The following is a 24,720-nucleotide window of genomic DNA, read 5'->3' as shown; positions in this document are numbered from 1 at the left end:
CCACAGGGCCTGGCTGGGCAAGTAGGGAAGATAAACTTGGAGGAGAAGGACCAGTGACAAAGTAAGAAGATTAGCAGATTATAGACCAGTAACACTGAAGACTGTGTGGATCACAATCAACTGTGGGAAATTCTGAAAGAGATGGGAATACCAGACCACCTGACCTGCCTCTTAAGAAACCTGTATGCAGGTCAGGAAGCAACAGTTAGAACTGGACATGGAACAACAGACAGGTTCCAAACAGGAAAAGGAATACGTCAGGGCTGTATATTGTCACCCTTCTTATTTAACTTATATGCAGAGTACATCATGAGAAACGCTGGGCTGGATGAAGCACAGCTGGAATCAAGATTGCCGGGAAAAATATCAATAATCTCAGATATGCAGATGACACCACCCTTATGGCAGAAAGTGAAGAACAACTAAAGAGCCACTTGATAAAGTGAAAGAGAGTGAAAAAGTTGGCTTAAAGCTCAACATTCAGAAAACAAAGATCATGGCATCTGGTCCCATCACTTCATGGCAAATAGATGGGGAAACAGTGGAAACAGTGTCAGACTTTATTTTTCTGGGCTCCAAAATCACTGCAGATGGTGACTGCAGCCATGAAATTAAAAGACGCTTACTCCTTGGAAGGAAAGTTATCACCAACCTAGACAGCATATTAAAAAGCAGAGACATTACTTTGCCAACAAAGGTTCGTTTAGTCAAGGCTATGGTTTTTCCAGTAGTCGTGTATGGATGTGAGAGTTGGACTATAAAGAAAGCTGAGCGCCAAAGAGTTGATGCTTTTGAACTGTGGTGTTGGAGAAGACTCTTGAGAGTCCCTTGGACTGCAAGGAGATCCACCCAGTCAATCCTAAAGAAATCAGTCCTGGGTGTTCATTGGAAGGACTGATGTTGAAGCTGAAACTCCAATATTTTGGCCACCTGATGCGAAGAGCTGACTCATTTGAAAAGACCCTGATGTTGGGAAAGATTAAAGGCAGGAGGAGAAAGGGATGACAGAGGATGACATGGTTGGATGGCATCACTGACTCAATGGACGTGAGTTTGGGTAAACTCCGGGAGTTGGTGATAGACAGGGAGGCCTGTTGTGTTGCGGTTCATGGGGTCACAAAGAGTCAGACACGACTGAGTGACTGAACTGAACTGAAGATTGAAGAATGGTTTGAATCAGAGTCCTTACTAGAAGAGGTGAACTGTGAGAAGTGGGGCTGTTGGACAGTAGTTCAGTGTTGCAGCTATTGGTAAAGACAAGGACTGAGAGCCGGGCTACTTAATGAGGAGGCCAAAGCCTGATATCAGTTTGTAAACTATACATTACTGAGCTTCAAGGAGGTAAGTTCAGAAATGGAAGGAAATGTTTAGAAACACTACTGTGCCATCCAAGCCTATGATTAGTGGACTTGTATTCAGAATGTCTTTGCTTTTTTAAAATCTTATTTGTCTACTCATTTATTATTGTATTTTACAAAAGTAATGATCTGCAACAGATTGGCTATAAACAATAACAAAAAATCTGGTCCTGCCTCACAGCTAAAGCACTGCTCTAGTGTACATGACTGTCATCTGAGTGTCAGAGGAGAGGGAGGGCAAGACCATCTGAGTATGAAGGACCAGCTCCTTGAATATTGAGATCTGTCATCTCTAGCCTTCCCAGAGAGAAGCCACTTGAGTCCGCCACTCCCAGAGGCACCCGTTTCATTGTTTGCTGTGTGACCAATAGAACTCAGAATGTGAATGGTGCCTTTACATTGTTCAAGAAGGTGGCCATTGTTATCTCCATTTGACAGATAAGACAACAAACTCGGGGAAGTGAAATAATTGCCCAAGTCACACAGCTAGTAAAGGAAGGAACCAGTGTTTAAACTTAGGTATGTCTGTCATGGGCTTCCCTGGTGGCTCAGTTGGTAAAGAATCCACCGGCAATGCAGGGGGCATGGGTTCCATCCCTGGGTCAGGAAGATCCCTGGAAAAGGAAATGGCAATCCACTCCTGTATTCTTACCTGGGAAATCCCATGGACAGAGGAGCCTGGCAGGCTACAGTCCACGGGGTTGTAAGAGCTGGACACAATTTAGCAACTAAACCACCACCACCATGTCTGTCATGTCAAAACTGGACTCTGCCCATACTCCTCTCCCTCTGTGTTACTTGCTCACAGCTAGGGGGACAGCATAGCCATACACTTCATGAAAAGTGGGGGAAAGTGCCTTTAGGGCCATGCCTTTAGGGAATGTGTTGTGGTCCATGTGGCCAAGCTGAGCATTTCCATTTCTTTTAGAATCACGGCTAGTTACCTCTGCTGTACCAACCCACAACCCATTGCTGTTTAGATCCCCGTCTCTCTGGTTGGTCTTTGTCAAACTGAGGGGCTGAAGCACCTCAGGAATCCAATATCCAATCTCACCACAGCGTTTCCTGCAGTTTCTGTTCTGGTGCGTTGGTCATTACACATATATTAGAAGGATCTTCTAAATGATGGTTTGTGAATGGTAAGATGATGAGTAATTTTAATACTTTTATTTTTTCCCCAAAATTTATGTAATGGAGATGTTACTTTTATATTTTAAATTGTCTTGTTCATGTGGAAACTCAAAGAGTTTCAGGTCTCTGATGAAGGCTCACTCTCCCACTGAGCCTGAATCCCAGCTGTACTTGGAATCCTCAGTGTTTCTAGAAAAGGTGGTGTTGGTTGCTTCCCATTCTCCCCAGGTGTGTGGGGTCTTTAAGGAATCAATCTAGAAATGAAACAGCATTAATATCTTAAGGGTTTCCTGGTTTCCTCCATTTCTCAGCTCTCCAATAGGCCTGGGAAAGTACAACACTACAGTGAATTTATAAAGCTCAGCCGTATGTCACAGGACCTGTGAACAAAGAGGTTATCTGCTTCTTCTGGAAAACCCTCCGTGGCGCTCTGCGTCTGTATGCTGACATAACTCACAGGGCACAGCATCTGACATACAGGTTTACGATGTCAAGGCTGCCTCTGTGAAGCATGGCTTGTGGCACATAGCAGGGTCTGCTGCATAGTAGGTGCCCACTAAGGATGAGCCAAATGAGTCAATGAATAACTGATGTTCAGTCTGTACAGGTATTTTCATGGTGATGTGGTTAATCTTTCTACCTTAAAAAAGTTACCAGCATAGATGTATATTAATGTATTAATATGTGAAAAGAATGTTAGGACTTACTAAAATAAGACTTATTTCTGTATCCAAACAAGGGAATATCTAGAAGAAATAAAGAACCCACCAAGATAAGCAAATATAACTTGCCAGAGTAGGCTATGCTCACACAGTTTAGTTTTAAATAATAATCAAAATAGATAATAGGAGCAGAATTTCACTTTGAAAAGTAATACTACAAATCAGAGTTGATGAGGTGGGAAGAGGAGTCATTAAATACTTTAATATGATAAAAAGCTAATCATCACAGTTATTAATTGAGAGTAACAACATCTCTGGTTGGCATCATAAGAATAACTAGAATTTTCAAATACATGTTATTAATTATTGTTATTACGTGAGGTTTAAAACCTCTTCTTCTTTTAGAGACTAAAAGTCCGGAAAGGTGAATTTTAAAATATGCCTGAAAACTGAGAACTCCCAAAGGAAACTTGGTATTCTTTTCTTCCATCTTGCCAAAGTATTCATCAATAAGAAATGCAGTTGATATGCCAAGCACTAAGTTTCACGTCATTTATCTTATATTCTAGATTTACTTACTTATTTTGGCTGTGCTGGGTCTTCGTCTTTGTGTGGGCTTTCTCTGGTTGCAGCAAGCAGGTCTGCCTTAGTTGCAGTTCACAGGCTTCTCGTTTCTGTGGCTTCTCTTGATGCAAACCACGGGCTCTATGCTGGCGAGCTTCAGTAATTGTGGTACATGGGCTTAGTTGCCCTACAGCTTGTGGGATCTTCCTGGACCAGGGATTGAATCTGTGTCCTCTGCCTTGCAAGGAGGATTTTTAACCATGTAAATCATTTATTTTGTATAAGTTTGTATTCCAGTAGATGGGGAGCACTTTGATTTCATTATGTACTTTTATTGATGTTAAGAGTCTGGACTCATTCTAATGATGCTGGTCAAGATACGATATTTTTCCCTAATATGTCTACACAAGCCTATAAGAACTAGCAAAAATCTAACTATTGTATTTGAATAGAGAATTCTTCCTCTCCTAGATTTGAAGACTAAATAAAATATGGAACAGTTACATCCCTAGTTTTCTTTTTATTATGCCTTTTGAAATAATTTGTATATACCTTTTAAATAATTTCAAGTGCCACAAAAATAATGTTAATAGCTCAAAATCAAAAGTTAAAAAAAAAAAACCCTAAGTATAATTTTTAAAATCTTTTTCTTCTCAAGCGTTTTACGATGGGATAATGAGACAGATGTCTCTCAACTGGAAGGACATTTTGACATTGTTATGTGTGCTGACTGGTAAGTACATAAAAATCATAAAACTCCTGTTAGAAAAAAAAAAATAGCTTTGCTGAAGTAATTGGGCTGTGCTGCTCTGCTGACGGTGAAGCAGAGTCAACAAATGAGGCACAAAGCCGCCTTAACCTCCACAAATTAATATTCATCTCCATGTGACAGTTATAAGGTAGTCTTCTATCACACAGTAACTTCTACCACATTATTTCCCAAAGATTGATTTTGAGAAGCATTTCCATTTTCTGGAATTGCCTCTGTTTCATGCTTGACGTATCAGTAAATGGACGACTTAGGCAAATTGCAAATAATTATGGCTCGGGGAGGAATAGTCTGGAGAAAAAGGAGTTTATCAACACAAACAGCTCAATTAGCTTACTTCTTAGGAGAGATCTGACTATTGATATAAGGGAATATATAGATGTATGTGTGTGTGCACACATATACACTCCAGCATATAAACATCTCTGTGGAATATCTTTAGGGAAATAGCTTTTCTTAAAATGTATATTTGCTATCTAGTATTTCCAATGTCTTCAATTATGATATTTAATTACACTTAAAACAAGAATTATAAAATTCCATTTTATTGTTATGCAAATAATAATAGTAAAATCTGTCAGATGCTTGCCTTTTAAAAATAATTTACATTAGATATTTTGTCTTCCCTTTTGGCCCAATCTACTTATTGTTAATGAAAGTCTCATCCCTAAGTTACAGGATAAGTATGTATCAAACCTTAATAATGATTTCAACTAATCTTATGTATTTTCTTCATGTGTTGAATAACTATTTCAGCATTTGAGAAACATGACAATTCACAGTTTTTCCTGTTAAGAGTAAGATCTTATTTGTAGTTTTCTAATGATTTTTTAAATGACACTATGAATTTGAAAACACAAGTTCTGATTCTAAAGGAGTTCTCTTCTATTGATAAACCCAAACACAAGATCCATAACCTAGAAAAGATTTTCCTTATGTGAGAGTTGAATGAATGGGATGTAATCTCCAGGAAGTCTTTATTTAAAATTATTATTATTTAATAAGATTTTTAGTGAGTAAACTTTCTGCCTAAGTCCCTGAAATTAGATTTGTTTTCTGTTTTCTCCAGAAAAACACTTCTCAGTGAAAATTAAATATTTTCTTCCATTCTTAGTTGAGTTTTTCATGGCCATTTAGTCTCTCTGCACCCAATTTCAGAAAGCCTTTTTTCCAGAAAAAGGGAGAACCAGATTTCTGACTAATCATTGATATTGTGTCTCAATATTACAGCCCTCATCTAATCAAAAATAAGGAGCTAAAACCTCACCATATGATTTGAGCAAGTAATTTAGTAAATGCCTTTCCTCACCAAATATGAGAAAGGATCCTCCAGGTTTCATTGCACAGATGAAGATAATGCTGGCAGGATTAGATCAGATTAAGTATGAAAGTCAGATCAGAGAGCAGCAGAGAGAGGGAAGGAGGGCAGGATCTTCTTGGAGATTTAGGCGAGGGTCGCCCACTGATGGGCTCTGATTATGTGGGGAAAGTCAGGTCCGGCCAAGAGATTTCAAGTTAAATGTGTCCTTTGCACAAATATCAAAACAGCCTGGCTTTGTCATACCTTGGGTTATGACACTCACACCATGTCATCCTATTTGTACCAGAGAGACAAGCCGAGGAAGTAAGATTCAAGCTCTTTTCTGATTAATGTTCTCAGGTTAAAAATAGCCACACAACATGTTTGAAAAATAGTCTTTTTTCCCCTAGCCAACAACAGGATCCCGTACAACCAACATACATAATGCATATTCAGTTAAGGCTTTCATTCCAAATACATAACAATAATATGATGTAATATGTACATACATACACACACATACCATATACATATACACACAGCTAGTAACTATTGAGAATTTATGTATTCAGATGAACCAAATACACCAAGTTTCATTTTATAAATGTTTTTTTCTATGCATGAATTGTTTTTTTCCCCTCCTGGTGTCGTCAGTGCTGGAATGTCAGGCTGTTTATAATTTCCCATTTGTAAATGTGAAACATTAAGCTGCTCTCACTGCGATGCTGATATTATTTCCAAAAGAAATGCTTTGGAATGGTCTGTCTTCATACTCACAGAGATGGGTACGCTGTTTAGAAACTTAAAAATACAGTGATGTTCATAATATACATGTTGTGCCTATAGCAGGGAAGCCCAGGACTCCAAGAGTTCTTTATGTCTTGTAGGGTTGATGTTTCTCTGTCAAAGTTATTACACAGATGCTGCTTCTAGGGACAGGCAGGCAGGCAGACCAGGCTTTTTTTTTTTTGAAGAATGTCACAGGAGGAAAAGAAAGCTCTCTTTAGTCACTACCTCTAAGATGAAACCTGAAATAGTCGGTGCCAGAAATAGGTGCCACACATAAATAGATGACGTTAAGTCTCACACCATCCTGAAGTCATTGTCAGTCAATGAGATCTGGATTAGGCCACAGGAATATGAAGCAAGAGTTGGAGTTCAAATATTAGGTACATGGATTAAATTCTTACTGAAGCATTTCCAGCAAGGGTGGCATTGTCTGATTCCCTGAATAGCTAACCAGTGGTCCCGCTTGATCCCATTTACATGGAAACAAGCTCTATTCACAAACCTATTCCAAACCCACATTGTGGTTCAAGTAAAATGCACATGATTACGAGTGGTGATATGTTTATGTTCTTAAATCATTCATATATTCATATATTTACATTCAAACATTCATAAACCTGTAGGCAATGGGGGGAATAACTTATTTCCCAGAAGAGACCGTCTCTTAGTTCACATCTAAATTTGGTAGCTCAACTAGATTATAAAATAAAGAGGCACACTGAAAGCTAGTCATTATTTCACCATTCAGCATTTTTGACAATGAAATATAGTTTCATGGTTCAACAGTTCCTAAGTAACTTGTAAAATGTCAACTTTGAAATAAACAGAAAGAAAAAAATCAAGGTAACAGTCATACCCGCAAAAGGATGCTGTTGACAAACATCAAAATATTAGAATATTTAACCGCAGGTGTAGAAAAAAAACCCTCCTATTAAGTTCCTTGGTTGACTTGTTTAATGTTGAATTTAATATAAGTTCCTTTCTGCTGGAATGCAGTCCCCCCCGTCCTTGCTGAGTTTAGAATAGCGAATGATTGTTAATTTTAAACCTGCCTTTCCAGACTTCTGTTCAGTCACAATGATCTGAGAGTCTGGTAGCAAGATGTTTTTCTTTAATCCAATGAACAATTTCATTCAGTGTTTGATGGCTTTCCAGTTTATTGTAGCTTTGCAAAAATAAAAATGATTCTGTAAATTTGAAGGAAAAAAAAAAAGAGTCCATACATGTGGCTTCTCTAAAGGCTTGCAGAGCAAGTCTAAAATGCCACCCTTAGCTGGACGCATGGAGCTCAGTCTGTAGGATGGTGAACCACATCTGCCTGCCTGCAGCCTGAGACTTCCCTTTTTGGGAAGAAATGCCGGAAGGTTCATCACCTCACTTGCTCTCCCAGCATTTTCACACTAGCTGTATACAGTGGATTGTTTCTATGTTCTATCATTTTTACTTTAAATGATGACAAGTTTGGGTTTTGTGAAGAAAAATAGTTTTTCTCAAAATAGGCTCTAGGATTTCTTTTTTTTTTTTTTTTCCAGATGCTCTGATCATAGATCATTCTAAATCACAACTCATAGACTTTTCCACCTGAAAAGATCTTTAGCCCTCTCACCTCACACCTGAGGAAACTCAGTCCTGGAGAAGATGGACAGATTGTCAGAGATCTGGCACCTCAGGGGTGGCGCCACACGAGATTAGAATATGGCTGCCCCAGCAGTCAGTCGCTAAAGACCGAGAGAGGCTATTCGGTCTGCTGAAAGTTAAATCTAAAACAGTGAACTGGAGCACATTTCACCTTGAAAATTACACAGAGGTCTTCTTCTCTGAGAATGCTGGCAGAAATGTCTCCTTGTTCTCTGTACTAATTAATTTCCCTATGCCAGGAGATGAAGCTGCTCTGCGCTCTGCAGAAAACCCTGACTGATTCTAAGGGAGGCAATGAAAATGGCCTGGCACCTTTCCTTTGTCGTACAATCTATGATTCAGATCAATGGAACAAAGCAAGCGTTGATTCCACAAGTGAATTATAGAGAGGTGTGTGTGTGTGTGTGTGTGTGTGTTTAATGGCCAAACTAGACTGGTTGTCAATGTATTTTGATCAGTAACTGAAGGGAGAGTTGAAATGGTATCTTCATCCCAATCACTGACCCACTCAACCTTTTTTTAATAGATCCACTTAAGCTACTGCTGTTCTCTGAGCCCATTAGGACTTATTTAAGGGGTGAATTTTCAGGAGATTATGTATCACTCCCACTAAAGCACATTGAAATTGCTCATAGGATGTATCCTACAAAGTGTTATAAATTCTGCACCAGAGCTAACTAGAAATGTGAGCTTGCTTGGAATAAAGACCTATTAGAGAACTATAAGAATTACTTTTGGGAAATGTGACTTGGAGTGATGGAGTAGACAGAATTAGCTTTCAAATAACTGTGTTTTGAATGTGTGCTGTGTGTTAAGCTGCATTTTCTAGTGAGCTGTGATGTTAATATCTTTTTCACCATTGCCAATAGTAAATAGAAATAGTATTTTATAAGGCTATGTTTTTTTATTGAAGTATAGTTAATTTAAAATGTTTTCTTAGTTTCAAGTACACAGCAAAGTGATTTAGATACCTGGCAGGCTGCAGTCCATAGGGTCGCACAGAGTCCAACATGACTGAAGCAACTGAGCAGCATGTGTATATGTATATATATATATATATGCATTCTTTTTTCAGATTCTTTTCCATTATAGTTTATTACAGCCTTCTCTGGTGACTAAGATGGTAAAGAATCTGCCTGCAATGCAGGAGACCTGGGTTCAATCCCTGGATCAGGAAGATCCCCTGGAGGAGGGAATGGCTACCCACTCCAGTATTTTTGCCTGGAGAATTCTGTGGACAGAGGAGCCTGGCAGGCTGTCTCCATGGGGCTCGCAAAGAGTCAGACACTACTGAGCAGCTAACACTTTTCCTCTTTCGTAGGTTATTACAGGATATAGAGTATAATTCCCTGTGCGACACATTAAGTCCTTGTTGTTCGCCTACTTTATATATAGTAATATGTATATATTAATCCCAAACTCCTAATTTAGCTCCCCTTCCCCGTATAAGGTTATGTTTTAAGCTCAGCTTTTAAGTTGTTAATTATTTATCTCTTACCAACTCTTAGGATGCACGTGTATAAACTGGGAATGGTCTTTTGCTTAGTGCTATGTATCTCAACTAGCCAGGCCTCCTGTGGACTCAAGTAACTGATAGAGGTATTTAAATAGAATACTTAATTATTAACATATAAGGTAGTATTGTTGTTGCTTCCCTGGGCTCAGTGGTAAAGAATATACCTGCCAAGCAGGAGACATGGGTTTAGGAAAATCCTGGGTCAGGAAAATCCACTAGAGAAGGAAATGGCAACCCACTCCAGTATTCTAAAAGGAAATCTCATGGACAGAAGAGCCTGATGGGCTACAGTCCATGGGGTTGCAAAAGAGTTGGACACAGCTTATGACTAAACAACAGCAGCAAGATAGTATTAACTCACTAAAGAATAAGGTATAAAGTCCTGAAGAGAAAATTTCAAAACACTTAAATACAATTGGATTCCTTTCTTACTGGCCCTTCAGTTCAGCTCAGTTCAGTAGCTCAGTCCTGTCCGACACTTTGCGACCCCATGAATCTCAGCACACCAGGCCTTCCTGTCCATCACCAACTCCCGGAGTTCACTCAGACTCATGTCCAGCAAGTCAGTGATGCCATCCAGCCATCTCATCCTCTGTCATTCCCTTCTCCTCCTACCTCCAATCCCTCCCAGCATCAGAGTCTTTTCCAATGAGTCAACTCTTCGCATGAGGTGGCCAAAGTACTGGAGTTTCACCTTCAGCATCATTCCCTCCAAAGAAATCCCAGGGCTGATCTCCTTCAGAATGGACTGGTTGGATCTCCTTGCAGTCCAAGGGACTCTCAAGAGTCTTCTCCAACACCACAGTTCAAAAGCATCAATTCTTTGGCGTTCAGCTTTCTTCACAGTCCAACTCTCACATCCATACATGACCACAGGAAAAAACATAGCCTTGACCAGACGGACCTTACTGGTTATTAACCATTAATTAATATGACTAAAAGACAAACTTCTGTAGCATTCAAATTAGACACATTTTGTGCTCTAAGATTTAAACGCATAGTTTTCTGGAACAGTAAGGAATTTTCCCATATAATAATCAGGTTATCCTGACTGATACATAGGTTTCCATTCTAGAGATGATTTCTAGTTTACCTTAAGAGGATTCTTTTTCCATTGCTCAAAGCAGCATTTTATGGAAGAAACTTCCACTAAGCATGTCATGGTGAAGCCCAAGTTCTGTCTTCTTGGAAATATTTCATAAGCCGCTCTCCCCACTCATCTTAAGTGAGAGAATTAGGAGAGAACCTGGTCTGGTGAAACATCCTGCCTGAATGCTGACTCCTCTGTAGCATGACCAGTGAAGGAGTATGTACAAACAGTTTTAGAGGCGTTAAAACTCACCCTACGTAAGCCCTCCATTTCAAAGACTGTGTTGATCTGCTAGTAAAGTGAAAAGTGAAAGCTGTAGTCGCTCAGTCATGTCTGATTCTTTGCAACCCCATGGACTGTAGCCTGCCAGGCTCCTCTGTCCATGGAATTCTCCAGGCAAGGATACTGGAGTGACTTGCCATTCCCTTCTCCAGGGGATCTTCCCAAACCAGGGATTGAACCCAGGTCTCCCGCATTGCAGGTGGATTCTATACTGTCTGAGCCACCAGGGAAACCCAAAATATGAAGATGGAGGTACTGGGGATTGAACCCGGGATCTCATGCATGCTAAGCCTGTTTTCAACCACTGAGCCATACCCCCAGGCCTGCCAGTAAGGGAGTAAGTGAACTATTCACTGAGCACCTTCTCTGCGTGTAAGCTGGGCCAGAGCTGCTGCTGCTGCTGCTGCTGCTAAGTCACTTCAGTCATGTCCAACCCTGTGCGACCCCATAGATGTCAGCCCACCAGGCAAAAACCATCACTACCTGAGGTCTTTTCTGTGGTCAGTGTGTAATAGGGCCAGTGGTTTGATTTTGAAGGATGGCCTCACAGCACCTCTGGTGGGCAGAGGACCCATGTTTGCAGAGACAAGTGTTGGGAGAGCTTCATCTCTACCAGATGACTCCCCCAGACAGCAACTTAGAAACTTCCCATTGCACACTAGCACATGGTCCAGTCGTGTGTGAATTTTGGCCCATCACTTGTTGATGACTTGGCTTTGATTGGATAACCCTGACCACAGTATCTTTTTTATTATTTGTATTCTAGTGAGATAATTGAATGAAAGGAAACAATTTCTGTCTTTTAGTGTTGAGTAAACATATGTAATTAGCCTTGATCTCCACTAATATCATTAGACTTGAAAACCCAGTTTAATCTGGATTCTGCTCTCTTCTCAATGTCAGCCTGTTTCTGGACCAGTACAGAGCCAGCCTTGTTGATGCAATAAAGAGATTACTCCAGCCCAGGGTAAGTATGTTTCTATTTTCTCCTGAACACTGGCTTCAGAATAATTAGTCTGTGCACAAAGATGGAAAGAGTAATGGAATGGCAGGATTAATGTCATGTAATACTTTAATACTTATTATGTCCAACTTCAATTGAGTCTTCTGATCTATCAGATTCTTTCCTAATCATAACTAGGGAACTTCTTACCCTTGGCCTTCTGATAAGGAACACAGTGGGTAGTAAAATAAATGAAACCGCTTCAAAGATAGTGTGAGATTATTTTTATCAAAGAATTTCTTGAGTCTTTTCCTTTGATAACAATATCTTCATATTAAAGTAGAAGTATGATATTGAAAGTTTTCTGTTGACTTCTGTCATTTTAAATCCCTTCAATGGTAACCTTTGTCATTGGGTATTTATTTATTGCAAAAGAATATTTTTTTCTTTTTATTTCTGTTTCTATTAAAGAAAGGGACTTCAGATGAATCTATTAAAAGTTCTTTGCTTTAAAAGGAAACCATTATTTACATATTATAAACATTAGGTCACAATGAAGCCAAGCATGGCATACAATATTCTGCGCATTTTTACATTTATATATCCATTTATGCCTGTGAGTAAATTACAGAGTTTGTATCCACTCTTATTTTGCTGGGCTGTTATACTAAGCTAGGAGGTCCTACAGCCTAAACAGAGAGTTAATATACATCTATTTAAAGAAAGAAAACAAGTTTAAAGCTCATACATTAAAAAAAAAAATCTTATAACTATGTAAGACTCTTGCTGTGCCATAGGAACTTAACAGTGTTAATGTAGCCTAAGACAGAAACTCAACATTTATCTGAGAAAGGACTATAGTGTGTGTGTGTTTATGTGTGAAGTATTTTCTAAAGTTTTGTCTTTTCTTTTAAAAAAGAAGGTTTGCTCTAGTCTTCTGACCTCAGTGAGACTTATCAGCTAACACCTTTCAATCTTTCTCTTATATCTTTTCTACATTGAAGATTCCCAGAGCAATTTGATAATCATCCTTTGCTGTACACTGTGCTTTTTATTTTGTTATCTCTATATAACTCAGAAACTTTAGGCCTCTCAGAGGAGTAACCACAGCTTTGTAAGTGGTAATCAATTAAATTAAATTGGCTTCTCAATTCCCCCTGTGAGGTGGGGAGCAGCTCTAGAGGTAAGGAAGGGGCACACTCCAAGCCGTTGATGACAGCTGTCGTGGTTGAGTGAGCAGCCCAAGTTGAGGGCAGAAGAAGGAATTGGGGGCCTCTTCATCTCCCTGTTAGCCTTGGGTGATTCTCATGAGCATTTGCAAGATCAGGATTTTCAGAAAGGACACTGAGATTCTTGGATATAAGGCTTCTGGGAAGATCTATCATGCAAAAACACAATGCTTTCAAAGACTCCTGGATCTCACAGTGCACAGTACTTCACTCATCACCAACACCCCCTTCAGAGCCTATTTGTGACAAATACTCCATTTTGCTGGTTCCAAATAGGAAAAGGAGTACGTCAAGGCTGTATATTGTCACCTTGCTTATCTAACTTATATGCAGAGTACATCATGAGAAACACTGGGCTGGATGAAGCACAAGCTGGAATCAAGATGGCCAGGAGAAATATCAATAACCTCAGATATGCAGATGACACCATCCTCATGGCAGAAAGTGAAGAACAACTAAAGAGCCTCTCGATGAAAGTGAAAGAGAATGAAAAAGTTGGTTTAAAGCTCAACATTCAGAAAACTAAGATCATGGCATCCGGTCCCATCACTTCATGGCAAATAGATGGGGAAATAGTGGAAACAGTGGCTGACTTTATTTTTTGGGGCTCCAAAATCACTACAGATGGTGATTGCAGCCATGAAATTAAAAGACGCTTACTCCTTGGAAAGAAAGTTATGACCAACCTAGATAGCATATTCAAAAGCAGAGACATTACTTTGCCAACAAAGGTCCGTCTAGTCAAGGCTATGGTTTTTCCAGTAGTCATGTATGGATGTGAGAATTGGACTATAAAGAAAGCTAAGCGCCGAAGAATTGATGCTTTTGAACTGTAGTTTTGGAGAAGACTCTTGAGAGTCCCTTGGACTGCAAGGAGATCCAACTAGTCCATCCTAAAGGAGATCAGTCCTGGGTGTTCATTGGAAGGACTGACGTTGAAGCTGAAATTCCAGTACTTTGGCCACCTAATGTGAAGAGCTGACTCATTTGAAAAGATCCTGATGTTGGGAAAGATTGAGGGCAGGAAGAGAAGGGGACAACAGAGGATGAGATGGTTAGATGGCATCACCAACTCAATGGACATGAGTTTGGGTGAACTCCGGGAGTTGGTGATGGACAGGGAGGCCTGGTGTGCTGCAGTTCATGGGGTCACAAAGAGTCAGACACAACTGAGCGACTGAACTGAACTGAACTCCATTTTGTAGCAGATTTGCCTGGTTTATGTAGAAAGTGAAAGTGAAGTTGCTCAGTTGTGTCCAGTTCTTTGCGACCCCATGGACTGTAGCCTACCAGGCTCTTCCATCCATGGAATTTTCCAAGCAAGAGTACTGGAGTGGGTTGCCATTTCCTTTTCCAGAGAATCTTCCTGACCCAGGGGTCGAACCCAGGTCTCCCGCATTGCAGGCAGACGCTTTCCCATCTGAGCCACCAGGGAAGCTCGGCAGAAGAAGGAATTACATAGTTTACATAGGATTCATAGGTTTACGTAGGATCTACTGTAAATCATTCACATGATTTACAATAGAAAACTGCCCAAGCTATGAATAGACCTAAGTGGAGATTGAACTGGAACATCTAGTAGCTCTCCTGTACCCTCTATTAAACTCTGAATGATGCTCCTCCTTGTCTGAAGTATGGCTCCACACAGCAGCCTCCTCAGAGGACAGCAGCACTCCTACTGAAGCAGATGCTCACCCTTAACTGGGAGGATAAGACCCAGCCCTAGAGTGGATGGTGCTTACTTATGCTCTGTGTAGAGCTGGGGAAGCCGAATCAAAGGGGCCTGCATCATGGGCTTCCCTGGTGGCTCAGTGGTAAAGAATCTACTTGCCAGTGCAGGAGACATGGGTTTGATCCCTGGCCCATGAAGATCCTATGTGCCACAGAGAAACTAAGTCCATGTGCCGCAACTATTGAGCCTGTGCTCTAGAGCCTGGGAGCTGCAGGTCCTGAACCCATGCTCCGCAACAGGAGAAGCCACCACAGTGAGAAGCTAGTGCATTGCAACTGGAGAGTAACCCCCACTCTCTGCAACTAGAGAAAAGCCCACGCAGCAACAAAGACCCAGCACAGCAAAAAAATAAATAAACAAATAAATATTCTTAAACATCTAACTTAATTAAAACAAAAACAAAGGGGGCCACATCAAAATGCAGCATAAGAAATGAGAGCAGGGGCCCTCACTCAGGCCCCTCCTGTCCTGCAGCACTGCTTGGACTGACAAGTATTCCAGCCTAAGAGGGCAGGAGTCCACCATAAGGGGGGAAATCCCAGTCATGGATGGTACATGGACATACTGAAGTTCCCACCCAGGAATCTCACTCCACTGAGAGGTCTGGGGTGGCAGGGCCTTTGCACTCCTGGGAACGCTACCCAGATGGACCCAGGAAGGGCCACAGGGACTCAGAAGAGAGCCACAGTAGCTCTGTCTCCCATGCCAGGGGGCTGGAAGGGTGCCCAAAACATGGGGGCACCTGGAAAAAAACTGCTCTTCTCCTTGCCTCTCAGGCCTGCTGTCCTACTTCCAAAGGACGTCCCCCCACCCCTCACTGAGTGTGTATGTCGTGGACATCACAGTCCAAGACCAAGATAACATTAAAGGCTTTATCCCATAACAATTAGAGCTGCTTTTAATGGTTTCTTGAGCCCAGTTCACTCTTCCATGGTTTTGTGGCCCAGAGGCTGAAGGTACTGGAAGAGGCCCACAGAGAAACAAATTGGACAGCTGCACTGGTGGGTCCTGAGCTCTTAGTAATTCAAGGGCTCAGCAGACTCAGTGGAGATGAAACAAGTCCTCAGGGTGCTCAGCCAAAGCTGCACTTTGGCCAAACACTTTGAATTCACAGTTGGGCCCCAGTTTCCAAGGGTAAAATATTAGTAGATAGACCCAGAAATGTCTGTGTACAAAACCCAATTTGTTCTTACTATTGAGCCACTTACTAGATTCATCTCTCAGAGCCTCAGTTTCTCATCTGTAAAATGAGGAAGAAACAAGTCAGTGCATTGGAAGCTTTAGCACATAACTGACTCTGAATGAGTATGTGTTCAGTCTTGCAGCCTTGAAGAACTAGAGGGACTTCCCAGCCATGATGGGTATAGAATACACAGGGCTGTTTTCAAAAACTGTCCTCAGAGAAATGCTTTGCAGAAGGGGAAATTTTTTTTTCTTGAACTTGGACTTGGATGATGTCTACACATAACTAGGCCTGCTGCATCTCCCTGTACCCACGTCCTACTTGCCTGCTGCAGGCTCTGCAGAAGGTCCGGAGGATTGTCTACCTGGATGAAGATGACACTTTTTACTACAGGCGCCCCCATCAAGTGAGGGGAGAGAAATTCCTACTAGATGGCCAGGATTAAATCATTGCAACATGGAGATTCAAGTGTCAACCTGTGTGAAGAAATGGATTCTGCCATTATTGGGGAGTGTGATTCCTTGAGTTCTAGCTAAGGCAAATCTGCTGTCTGGAGTCAGAGGATCCAGAAGCAAAGAAAGTAGGTGGAGGGGAGGAGTTTCCCTGCTTTTCAGTTTTTATAATGGGGGTCATAAATGAGGGGATACAGGCCCCCAGAGAGTGGGTTCCTGGCTTGATCCAGGAGCAGTGTCAAATCACAGAGCTAAGCCTGGATCCTTGGGCAGACAGGCACCTATGCCTGGAAAGTCATTACAGGAAGCCCCAAATGTCAGCAAGAAATGATCATTGCTTGCTCCAAATGGATTCTTCTGCTTACTGGTTGAGAGAAGCTGTAAAAACATCTGACCCCTGCCAGAATGCTACAGGAACTCTCTAGCAGACTTAAAAGATGACAAGAAAAGATTTTAAGAAGAAATGACAGTGTTAGATGATCAGTCATGTCCGATTCTTTGCAACCCCATGGACTCCTCTGTCCATGGAATTCTCTAGGCAAGAATACTGGAGTGACTTGCCATTCCCTTCTCCAGGGGATCTCCTCAACCCAGGGATCAAACCCAGATCTCCTGCATTATAGGTGGATTCTTTAGTGTCTCAGCCACCAGGGAATCAGCAAGTGTTACTCATTCCAAGAAGCAACAGGTATCTTTCCTCCCCCACCTCTTTCCCTCTGGTGAGAGGCTTCTTGTTGCTGATGAATCATAGCTGAGCCCTTAATACTGTGTTCCTTAAAGACCATCAGCCATGTCTGATATAACAGGACCCAGATGTAATTTAAAATACAGCCACAGCAGCCTACAAGTTGAACTTTGGTCCGAAAGTGACAACCAACGAGTGACACCTACTGATATTCCTGTGAAATGGCTTTGGGGGCAGGGAGGGAAGCCAAGCCAGTTGGACAGTGTGAATTTACTCAGGACTATGAGGAGATGGTTGGGGATGCAGTATGGACAGATCTCCAGCTTATCATCACTGCTCACCATTGTCAAGAATTCAAAAATATCCTTTGGAACTCATTTAACCTTCTTTAGAAACTGGCCCTAAGTAACTGCCAAATTCCTAGAGTCCCGACTGCACGTAAGCCATTCTATAGAAGTAAATCATGGACTCTCATTTTAGAAAAGCAGTTTCTTTTCTTTTTTTTTTTTCTTTGACTGCCCTGGGTCTTAGTTACAGCATATGGGATCTTTTAGCTGGGGCATATAGGATCTAGTTCCCTGACCAGGGATTGAACCTGGGCCCTCTACACTGGGACCACAGAGCCTTAACCACTGGACCACCAGGGAAGTCTTAAGCAGTTTCTTTTTACTGACATATTTTACCATCTTTTTTTTTTTTAATCTAGCATCTCTGCAACCATCTGTATAAACCTCTGTTTTTGCTTATCTCAGGGAAATGCCTCGTGAGTATGGGTGCAGTGGCATGAACTGAGATGGTGCTGTAAGAGCTTTGGGTTCGGTTCCTGTTTGCTGGGTCAGAGGCCCAACAAAGCTTCCCCCGTCTTCGATGAGAAGCTGTGTTCGGCCAAACCCGGCTCTTCTGGTTGTAGGAGCAGAGAATCCCCAGACGATTTTTAAGACCCTGAATCCAGGGGCCTATCCCTTAGAAGTTCTTTTTGGAAGTCCACCCAGGTGTTTATCCAGCATGTGCAGTGCTGAGTCTCTGCCCCTGAGGAATTTAGAATGTGGTCATGGAGACCTCACACACATAGCTGGAACTACAATGGACAGTGCAGAATGGCTTATAACAGCCCAGCGCTCGATCATATAGAGCCTGGTGCTGCTTTTGTTTGTTGTGTGAATCTTTCTAATTGACACCTTCCATAGAATGTGAGATCCTTAAAGGACTGAACTCTGTCTTGAGTCAACAAACCTTTGTTGAGCAACTGCTCTCTGCCTAGCACTGTGCTGGGACTGTGGGGTATGAATAAGAATAACCAGCACTATAAAGAATCTCACTGTATAGCAGGGAAGATTAATGCACAACTCCTAGGAATTACAATGCAATAGTCTAGGTACTGGAATGCAGCACAAAGAATAGCTAATTGCCTGAGGAAGAGTTCCCTAGAGGCAGGAGTAGTGACTTCCGTTGATCAGTAAGAAGGCCATTCTGAGCCTCAGTAGAAGGGGACTAGAAAGTAGCATCCCTGGTGGAAAGAATAGAACTCACAGGTGGGGAGTACAAAAGAGCATGTGGAGTTCGCAGGAGTTTGCTCTGATTGGAGTTTAGGAGTGTCTGTTACACTGGGGGAGGGGCGGGAGATGAGTTAGTTTGGGTACCACTTTAAGACAGGCTGAGAACATGATGTTGGAGAGACTAGACTTTATGGGTAATAGCCATTGAAAGTTTTTGAGCAGTGATATAGTCGGACGTGGGTCCAAGAAAGATCACTCTGGCCAGCATAAAAGCTGGTTTCGAAATAAGAAAGAGATTGAAAGCAGCAAGGCTCTTCATGGGTCCACCGTGAACCAACTTCTACCTAAAACTGTACAGTTAGGAGCCAGTGAAGACCTAAAGGTGGAGAAGAGGGAACTGGATGGGTATTCACCAAGAGGTTCATTCAGCAAACATTTCTGGACTGCTCCTTGGGGATAAAATAAGATACAATGGTTTTAAAAGGCAACATCATGATTTCCTGATTTCCAGTTTCATTTTGAAGGTGAAGGGTATGGAAGTATTTGGTACTTAATAGGTACTCAGCTGTGCGTGTGAGAGAGAGAAAGAAAGAGAGATGGATGAATAGTGCCCTGGGAAGGGTAGAGGTTTAGGCCAACGTCTATTGAATTCCATTTTAGACAGAATGGGTTAAAGATACTTTCGGAACATCCCCATGGAGGGCTCTATCTAGTAGGCACCTGAAAACCCAGGTATGTGAACTGGACAATGGTGACTGCTGCAGCTATGTACTTGGGAGTTTGTAATGCATAAGTGAGAGTTGAAGATGTGGACTTCAGCACAATTGCCTGGAGCTGTATAAAACATAAAGAAAAAGCAGACAGAGTCCTGGGGACTACTGACAATGAAAAGGCAGGTGATAAAAAGAAGCCAGGGTTGGACTGACTGACGAGAGAAATGTTGGGGAGGAAGCAGGCGAAGGCCGCATCTCAGAAACCAGATGAAGACATGGCTAGAAAATAAATATAAGCCTACACATGTAATCGATAGCTAATGGTGGATCACCTGGAAATGAAAAAGTGTAGCCTGTTCTTTGCAAAATAAGTCTGAAGAAGACTTATGTTTTCCAGAAGTGCACATCCTTTACTCTATGAGTATAGATTGCTAAGTCACTTCAGTCATGTCCGACCCTGTGCAACCCCATAGACGGCAGCCCACCAGGCTCCCCCGTCCCTGGGACTCTCCAGGCAAGAACACTGGAGTGGGTTGCCACTTCCTTCTCCAATGCATGAAAGTGAAAAGTGAAAGGGAAGTCACTCAGTCGTGTCCAACTCTTCACGACCCCATGGACTGCAGCCCACCAGGCTCCTCCATCCATGGGATTTTCCAGGCAAGAGGGCTGGAGTGGGGTGCCGTCACCTTCTCCATGAGTATAGATTAGTCTAGCAGAATAACAACAACTGAGCTTACAGTGTAAACAAGATCATTGTTGTTTTGTGGAACTCCTCTCCAGGGATAAATGAATTCTCTCAAACTTCTGTTCATCAGTCTAAATTTTACATTCAATTGAGTGTTCAATCAGAGTTTAAAATGATTCTGTGACTGAATGCTTAGAAAGTTGTGCTTTGGTAAACTGAAAATAATTTTTCTAAAGTAATGGGCTAATTTGAAATCTATGTTCTTTTTCTTGGTTTGATTTTTGAAGCCTAAATTGTGAGGCATATTCCACTGACTGTAACAAAGTGTCCTGCTCCACTGGGGATATGGTGGGGGGCGGGCTTCGGAAACCATTCATTAATGGGGAGAGGCTGGCACTCAGTAGGGCAAACAGTGGATGCTACTGAATGAATGGATGATGTCCTATTGTCCCTCCTAAACATTAATCCACATCTCAAAGGTGTCAGCATTCAACGAAATGAAAAAGAAAACATTTTGAAACTCATAACTGAGTAATTAGAGATTAAAACTACAGCTTGCTCTTTCTCTTTCTTGTGGGGACAGTATTGTGCACAGAAAGCTGCCCTCTGAAATCCCATTAGAGCCACTGACTCTGTAAAAGCTTCTTGGAGAAAATCTTTTCTAAAGAATGAACGTTAGAATGTGGCCTTCGAATTCCCAGAGACTTGTATTTTTCAGATTATTCAACGTCTGCATTTAGTTTATTCTTTCAGCAAATATTGATCGTCTTTTCTATGCTAGGCACTGAGAAAATGTAGTGAATGAAACATTAGAAGATCCCATTTTCCTGGAGTATACATTCTAGCCAGAGGAGAAAGGCAATAACAAATAAGGATGTGATGTGTGTCAGTGGTGCTGAGGGCTAAGGATACACACAGAGCAGCGAGAGGGGGTGGGGAGGGTGGCTATTCTAGGTGCAGTGGGTGTGGAAGGACAGGTAAACTGAGACACAAGCTCAGCTGCAATCCCCTTACAGCTCACCCCAACCAGCAGAGGGCTGGGGTGAGGGCAGAGGTGTGTTTTGTGAATGCAAACATCAACCCAACCACAACCCCTTAGTCCTTAAACATTATGATATATAATTTAGATAACAGCTGTCAAAAATCAACTCTTTGATTATAATGGTAGGACAGGTGACTTTAAAATAAAACCACTTCCATTATTCAAAAATCCAGAATGACAATCAGCTCTTAGAAAGGACTAAAATGACCTACTAGTGCTCCTCCTTTTTTTTTTTCCCATGGAGACTTTTGCTCCCCTGCTGAGACCATGTATTATATCTAGTTTCACATCAAAATGAATTTTTGCTGCTAAGTTTGAAAACCGCCTGAAAATAGCAATTAATATTGGAAAAGCTGACAGAACCTTAAGTGTAGTGGCATGATTGGTGCCGCTATAATTATGTGCCTGAGTGTATACATGTCTATGTAAACACAGTATGAAAACACACTTGATGTCCAGGACAGTGGATCAGTGCATTTTCTTGCAGCTAAATGAGGGGAAGAGAGAAGGAGAGGAAGTTGGTAGAATCTTTATAGCACCATCAGGTGGTGTAGATGCTCCTAGTCTTTCTTACATCTATACAAACTTTTCTGAAATTATTTTCACACTCATTGCCTCATTTGATCCTCACAACTTGCTGGGGGTGGGGGGAGGCAAGGGAGGTTTTATTCTTCCCATTTAATGGATGAGAAAACTCAGTGAGTCAGCTAGGATAACTTGAGTCTCTTATCTGAAAAATGAGGAGATTGGACTCATGTCATCTCCAAGGTGTCTCCTAGGTCAATAGTTCTATGACTTTTTCCCCTGATTTTCCTGAGGTGACACCGCTGTCTAATGGTAGAGATCCCCTTTTAAGTCCAAACCCCTTTCTGCCACACATTTCCTCCTCATAGTCTTCAAACCCTTTACAGCATGTTTAATCATCTGTAAAATGTAATGTCTACTGTACAAGGTTGTTGAGAAAATTGTTGAGGGGATTAGAGGGAAGGCTCGTGAAGCACCTAGCAAAGTGGTCGCTTGTATTACTATTGCCATCACTATGACTAATACGAAGGGAGTGTTGTATAATGGAAAGAGCATTGGCATTGGGAGTCAGGTCAGTTTCTAGTCACTTACTGATGTGTCATCTTGGACAATGAGCTAACCTTTCTGAGCATCCTCTAGAGTGGAGCTGAAAATCCCTATCTTGATGGGTCATTTGAAGACTAAAGGAGAGGATGTGCATAGAGCACCAGCCCCAGTGTCTGCCATGTCCCTGATACTCAATAGACAGTTGGCAGGTATGAACGATAAAGCAACTTTCAAAAGAAACTGGGATATATTTTCATAATTCTCTCAAAACCTGAAGTGGTATTTCCTAGAGATAATGTATAACCTTGAAATTAACAGAAGCATAGTCATCTTTTGAACAAATAAAAGGAAAAAGACTATTCTGAAGTTTAGTCATTCTGTGCACATCTCAAAGGGAGAAGGAAAATTCACGTGCAGCCAGTAGTTAGTAAATATTCGTTGTGGAGTTTCAGAGGGTCTTCTGAAATCTGGTATATATTTTGATCAAGTCTTCCCACGCTCCCCACTACAACAATCAGATAGGGTTATGCAGTTTATTTAGAAAAGCTTACTTGCCCTCATTGTACCACTTTCTTTGAAAAGTAACCACTTGGATAACTGTGAGGAACTGCTTTGCCATAACGATGACCCTTACGAGGGATCCAGTAGAGTTGGAAATCAAGATCCTAAAGTTCTGTCTCTGGCAGTATGGTCACAGAAAAGGCTGGTGGCAGAACTGAAATGGATTGTGGTTACCCGTCTCTGTGGAGGATTTCTCGGTACTGAATTTCCAGGGCACAATAAACTAACATTTACAGGCATCTGTGGCCACATGCTCTGGAGCTGTGTTGCGGATGTGTTGGCAGCTGCTAAGGAGTTGCAAGGTGGGTAACACTGCCCTGGACCTGTTATTCTAAAATCTAGTCGATGATTTAAACCACTGGACCCAAGAGAGGTATGTATCGTACAAAAGACCAACGTCGAGTCCCATATTATTTATTACATGCATTGTTTGAAGGTGATAAAACATAGCACTGGACATTTAAATACGACATTTTTCTCTTATTTGATGTCTATCTATCCTGGAAATGAGTCCCACTGTGTCTGCCCATCCTTGGTGGATATCTCAAGACAATTGAGTTTTCTACCTGAGAGCTGTACACTAAATGCTTTCACCAATGTCTGTTATGTTTGGTTGTCTTCCAGTTTTACAATGTGTGAATTTCCTTTTTAATGTTCTAGGGGAAAGCAATGGTATTCGCCCCACGCCGAGGGAATACTTTAAACCAGTTTTGCAATCTAGCTGAAAAAGCTGGTTTCTCTATCCAAAGACATGAAAATTATGATGAACACATTTCAAACTTCCACTCCAAGGTTAGTTTTCTGCTTGTGTTAGATAACACTTTAATCCGCATTGCATTTTGAAGAGATCATGGTCTTTTTGGCAGGTAACCTAAATATTTGATTAAAGGACTCCTTAGGTGTGCTGCTTCTGAACAGCTATTTGTATCTGGTTATTTTGTGTGGCAAAGCCATCTTTTATCTTTGCATGTCTAGAAGGATTTTACAGAAACCATTCCTGTTTACTCCTTTCTCTGAAACTAACTAATCTCTTCATTCATAATAGACTGATTTGTAGGATGCAGGGGAGGTGGCATAGAATGAATGATAAACAAGCATTTATATTTTAATGAAAAAACCTTCAGCTTTTAAGTAGGTTAAATGCTTAGCTGCAACTGAAATAAATAGAAGGTGAATGTCTAATTGTATCATGTTAGACTGTAAATCTTTATCTCCACTTGCTTTATGGTTGGGTCAGTTGGCAGTTTGAGACTGTTAAATCTCACAGAATTTCACAGTTGTGGGTTACATGTCAGATCGAGGCGCTACAAGATTTAGGTCAAAAGCACTTATCTGAGAGTGATTTCTAAGCTTCCTTACATAAAGCAATGTTATCAGCCTTTTTTATTATTTATAGGTATAGAGCAATATAGGACACTGAGAGGCTAGCGTTCCACTGAAAACTTTTTAGGAATCTCACATTTGCTAATACATATCACAGTTACTCGTAAAACATGGATTTCTTCTGTAATTTCGTACCTTACAGAAATCTCCCTTCTCTGAGCTAGGCTGACCTTCGCAACAGACTTTGACTTGTCAATTTTGCAAGTCATGACCGCAGAAAAGTAAAGGCCTGACCTTATTTTTCTCCCGGGAAAATGTGTATAGCATTCTTTATTACCCAGGACTATGATATAATGTAGAAGTGTGCTGACTTTTGAAAAATTATATGCAAAGTGAATCTGATCTTCTAAGCAGTAGAAAGGAAATCTTCACTTTCTGGAAATGGGTTCATTTCTTTGGGTCTCCAGGGTTCCATTTAAGTTCCTGAGCGGTAGGGGAGCGGGGGT

The 24,720-nt window shown here is 41.3% G+C and overlaps 1 protein-coding gene across 2 annotated transcripts in view; it reads left to right on the top strand.

Moving 5' to 3' along the window:
• CAMKMT (calmodulin-lysine N-methyltransferase) overlaps positions 1–24,720 on the top strand; it is a 428,589-nt gene that overhangs the window by 398,073 nt on the left and 5,796 nt on the right. The window contains exons 8-10 of one of the 2 annotated variants that reach the window (XM_005903299.2): positions 4,374–4,448; positions 12,003–12,066; positions 23,552–23,683. In XM_005903299.2, the coding sequence (XP_005903361.1) occupies positions 4,374–4,448; positions 12,003–12,066; positions 23,552–23,683 (271 nt within the window). The remainder of the gene's footprint in view (positions 1–4,373; positions 4,449–12,002; positions 12,067–23,551; positions 23,684–24,720) is intronic. The other variant, XM_070379650.1, reaches the window with a different exon arrangement.

This window comes from Bos mutus, chromosome 11, assembly GCF_027580195.1.
Source record: "Bos mutus isolate GX-2022 chromosome 11, NWIPB_WYAK_1.1, whole genome shotgun sequence".
Classification (NCBI taxonomy): domain Eukaryota; kingdom Metazoa; phylum Chordata; class Mammalia; order Artiodactyla; family Bovidae; genus Bos; species Bos mutus.
Note: the sequence above shows the minus strand (reverse complement) of the source record. Positions and strands in the feature narration are given on the sequence as shown.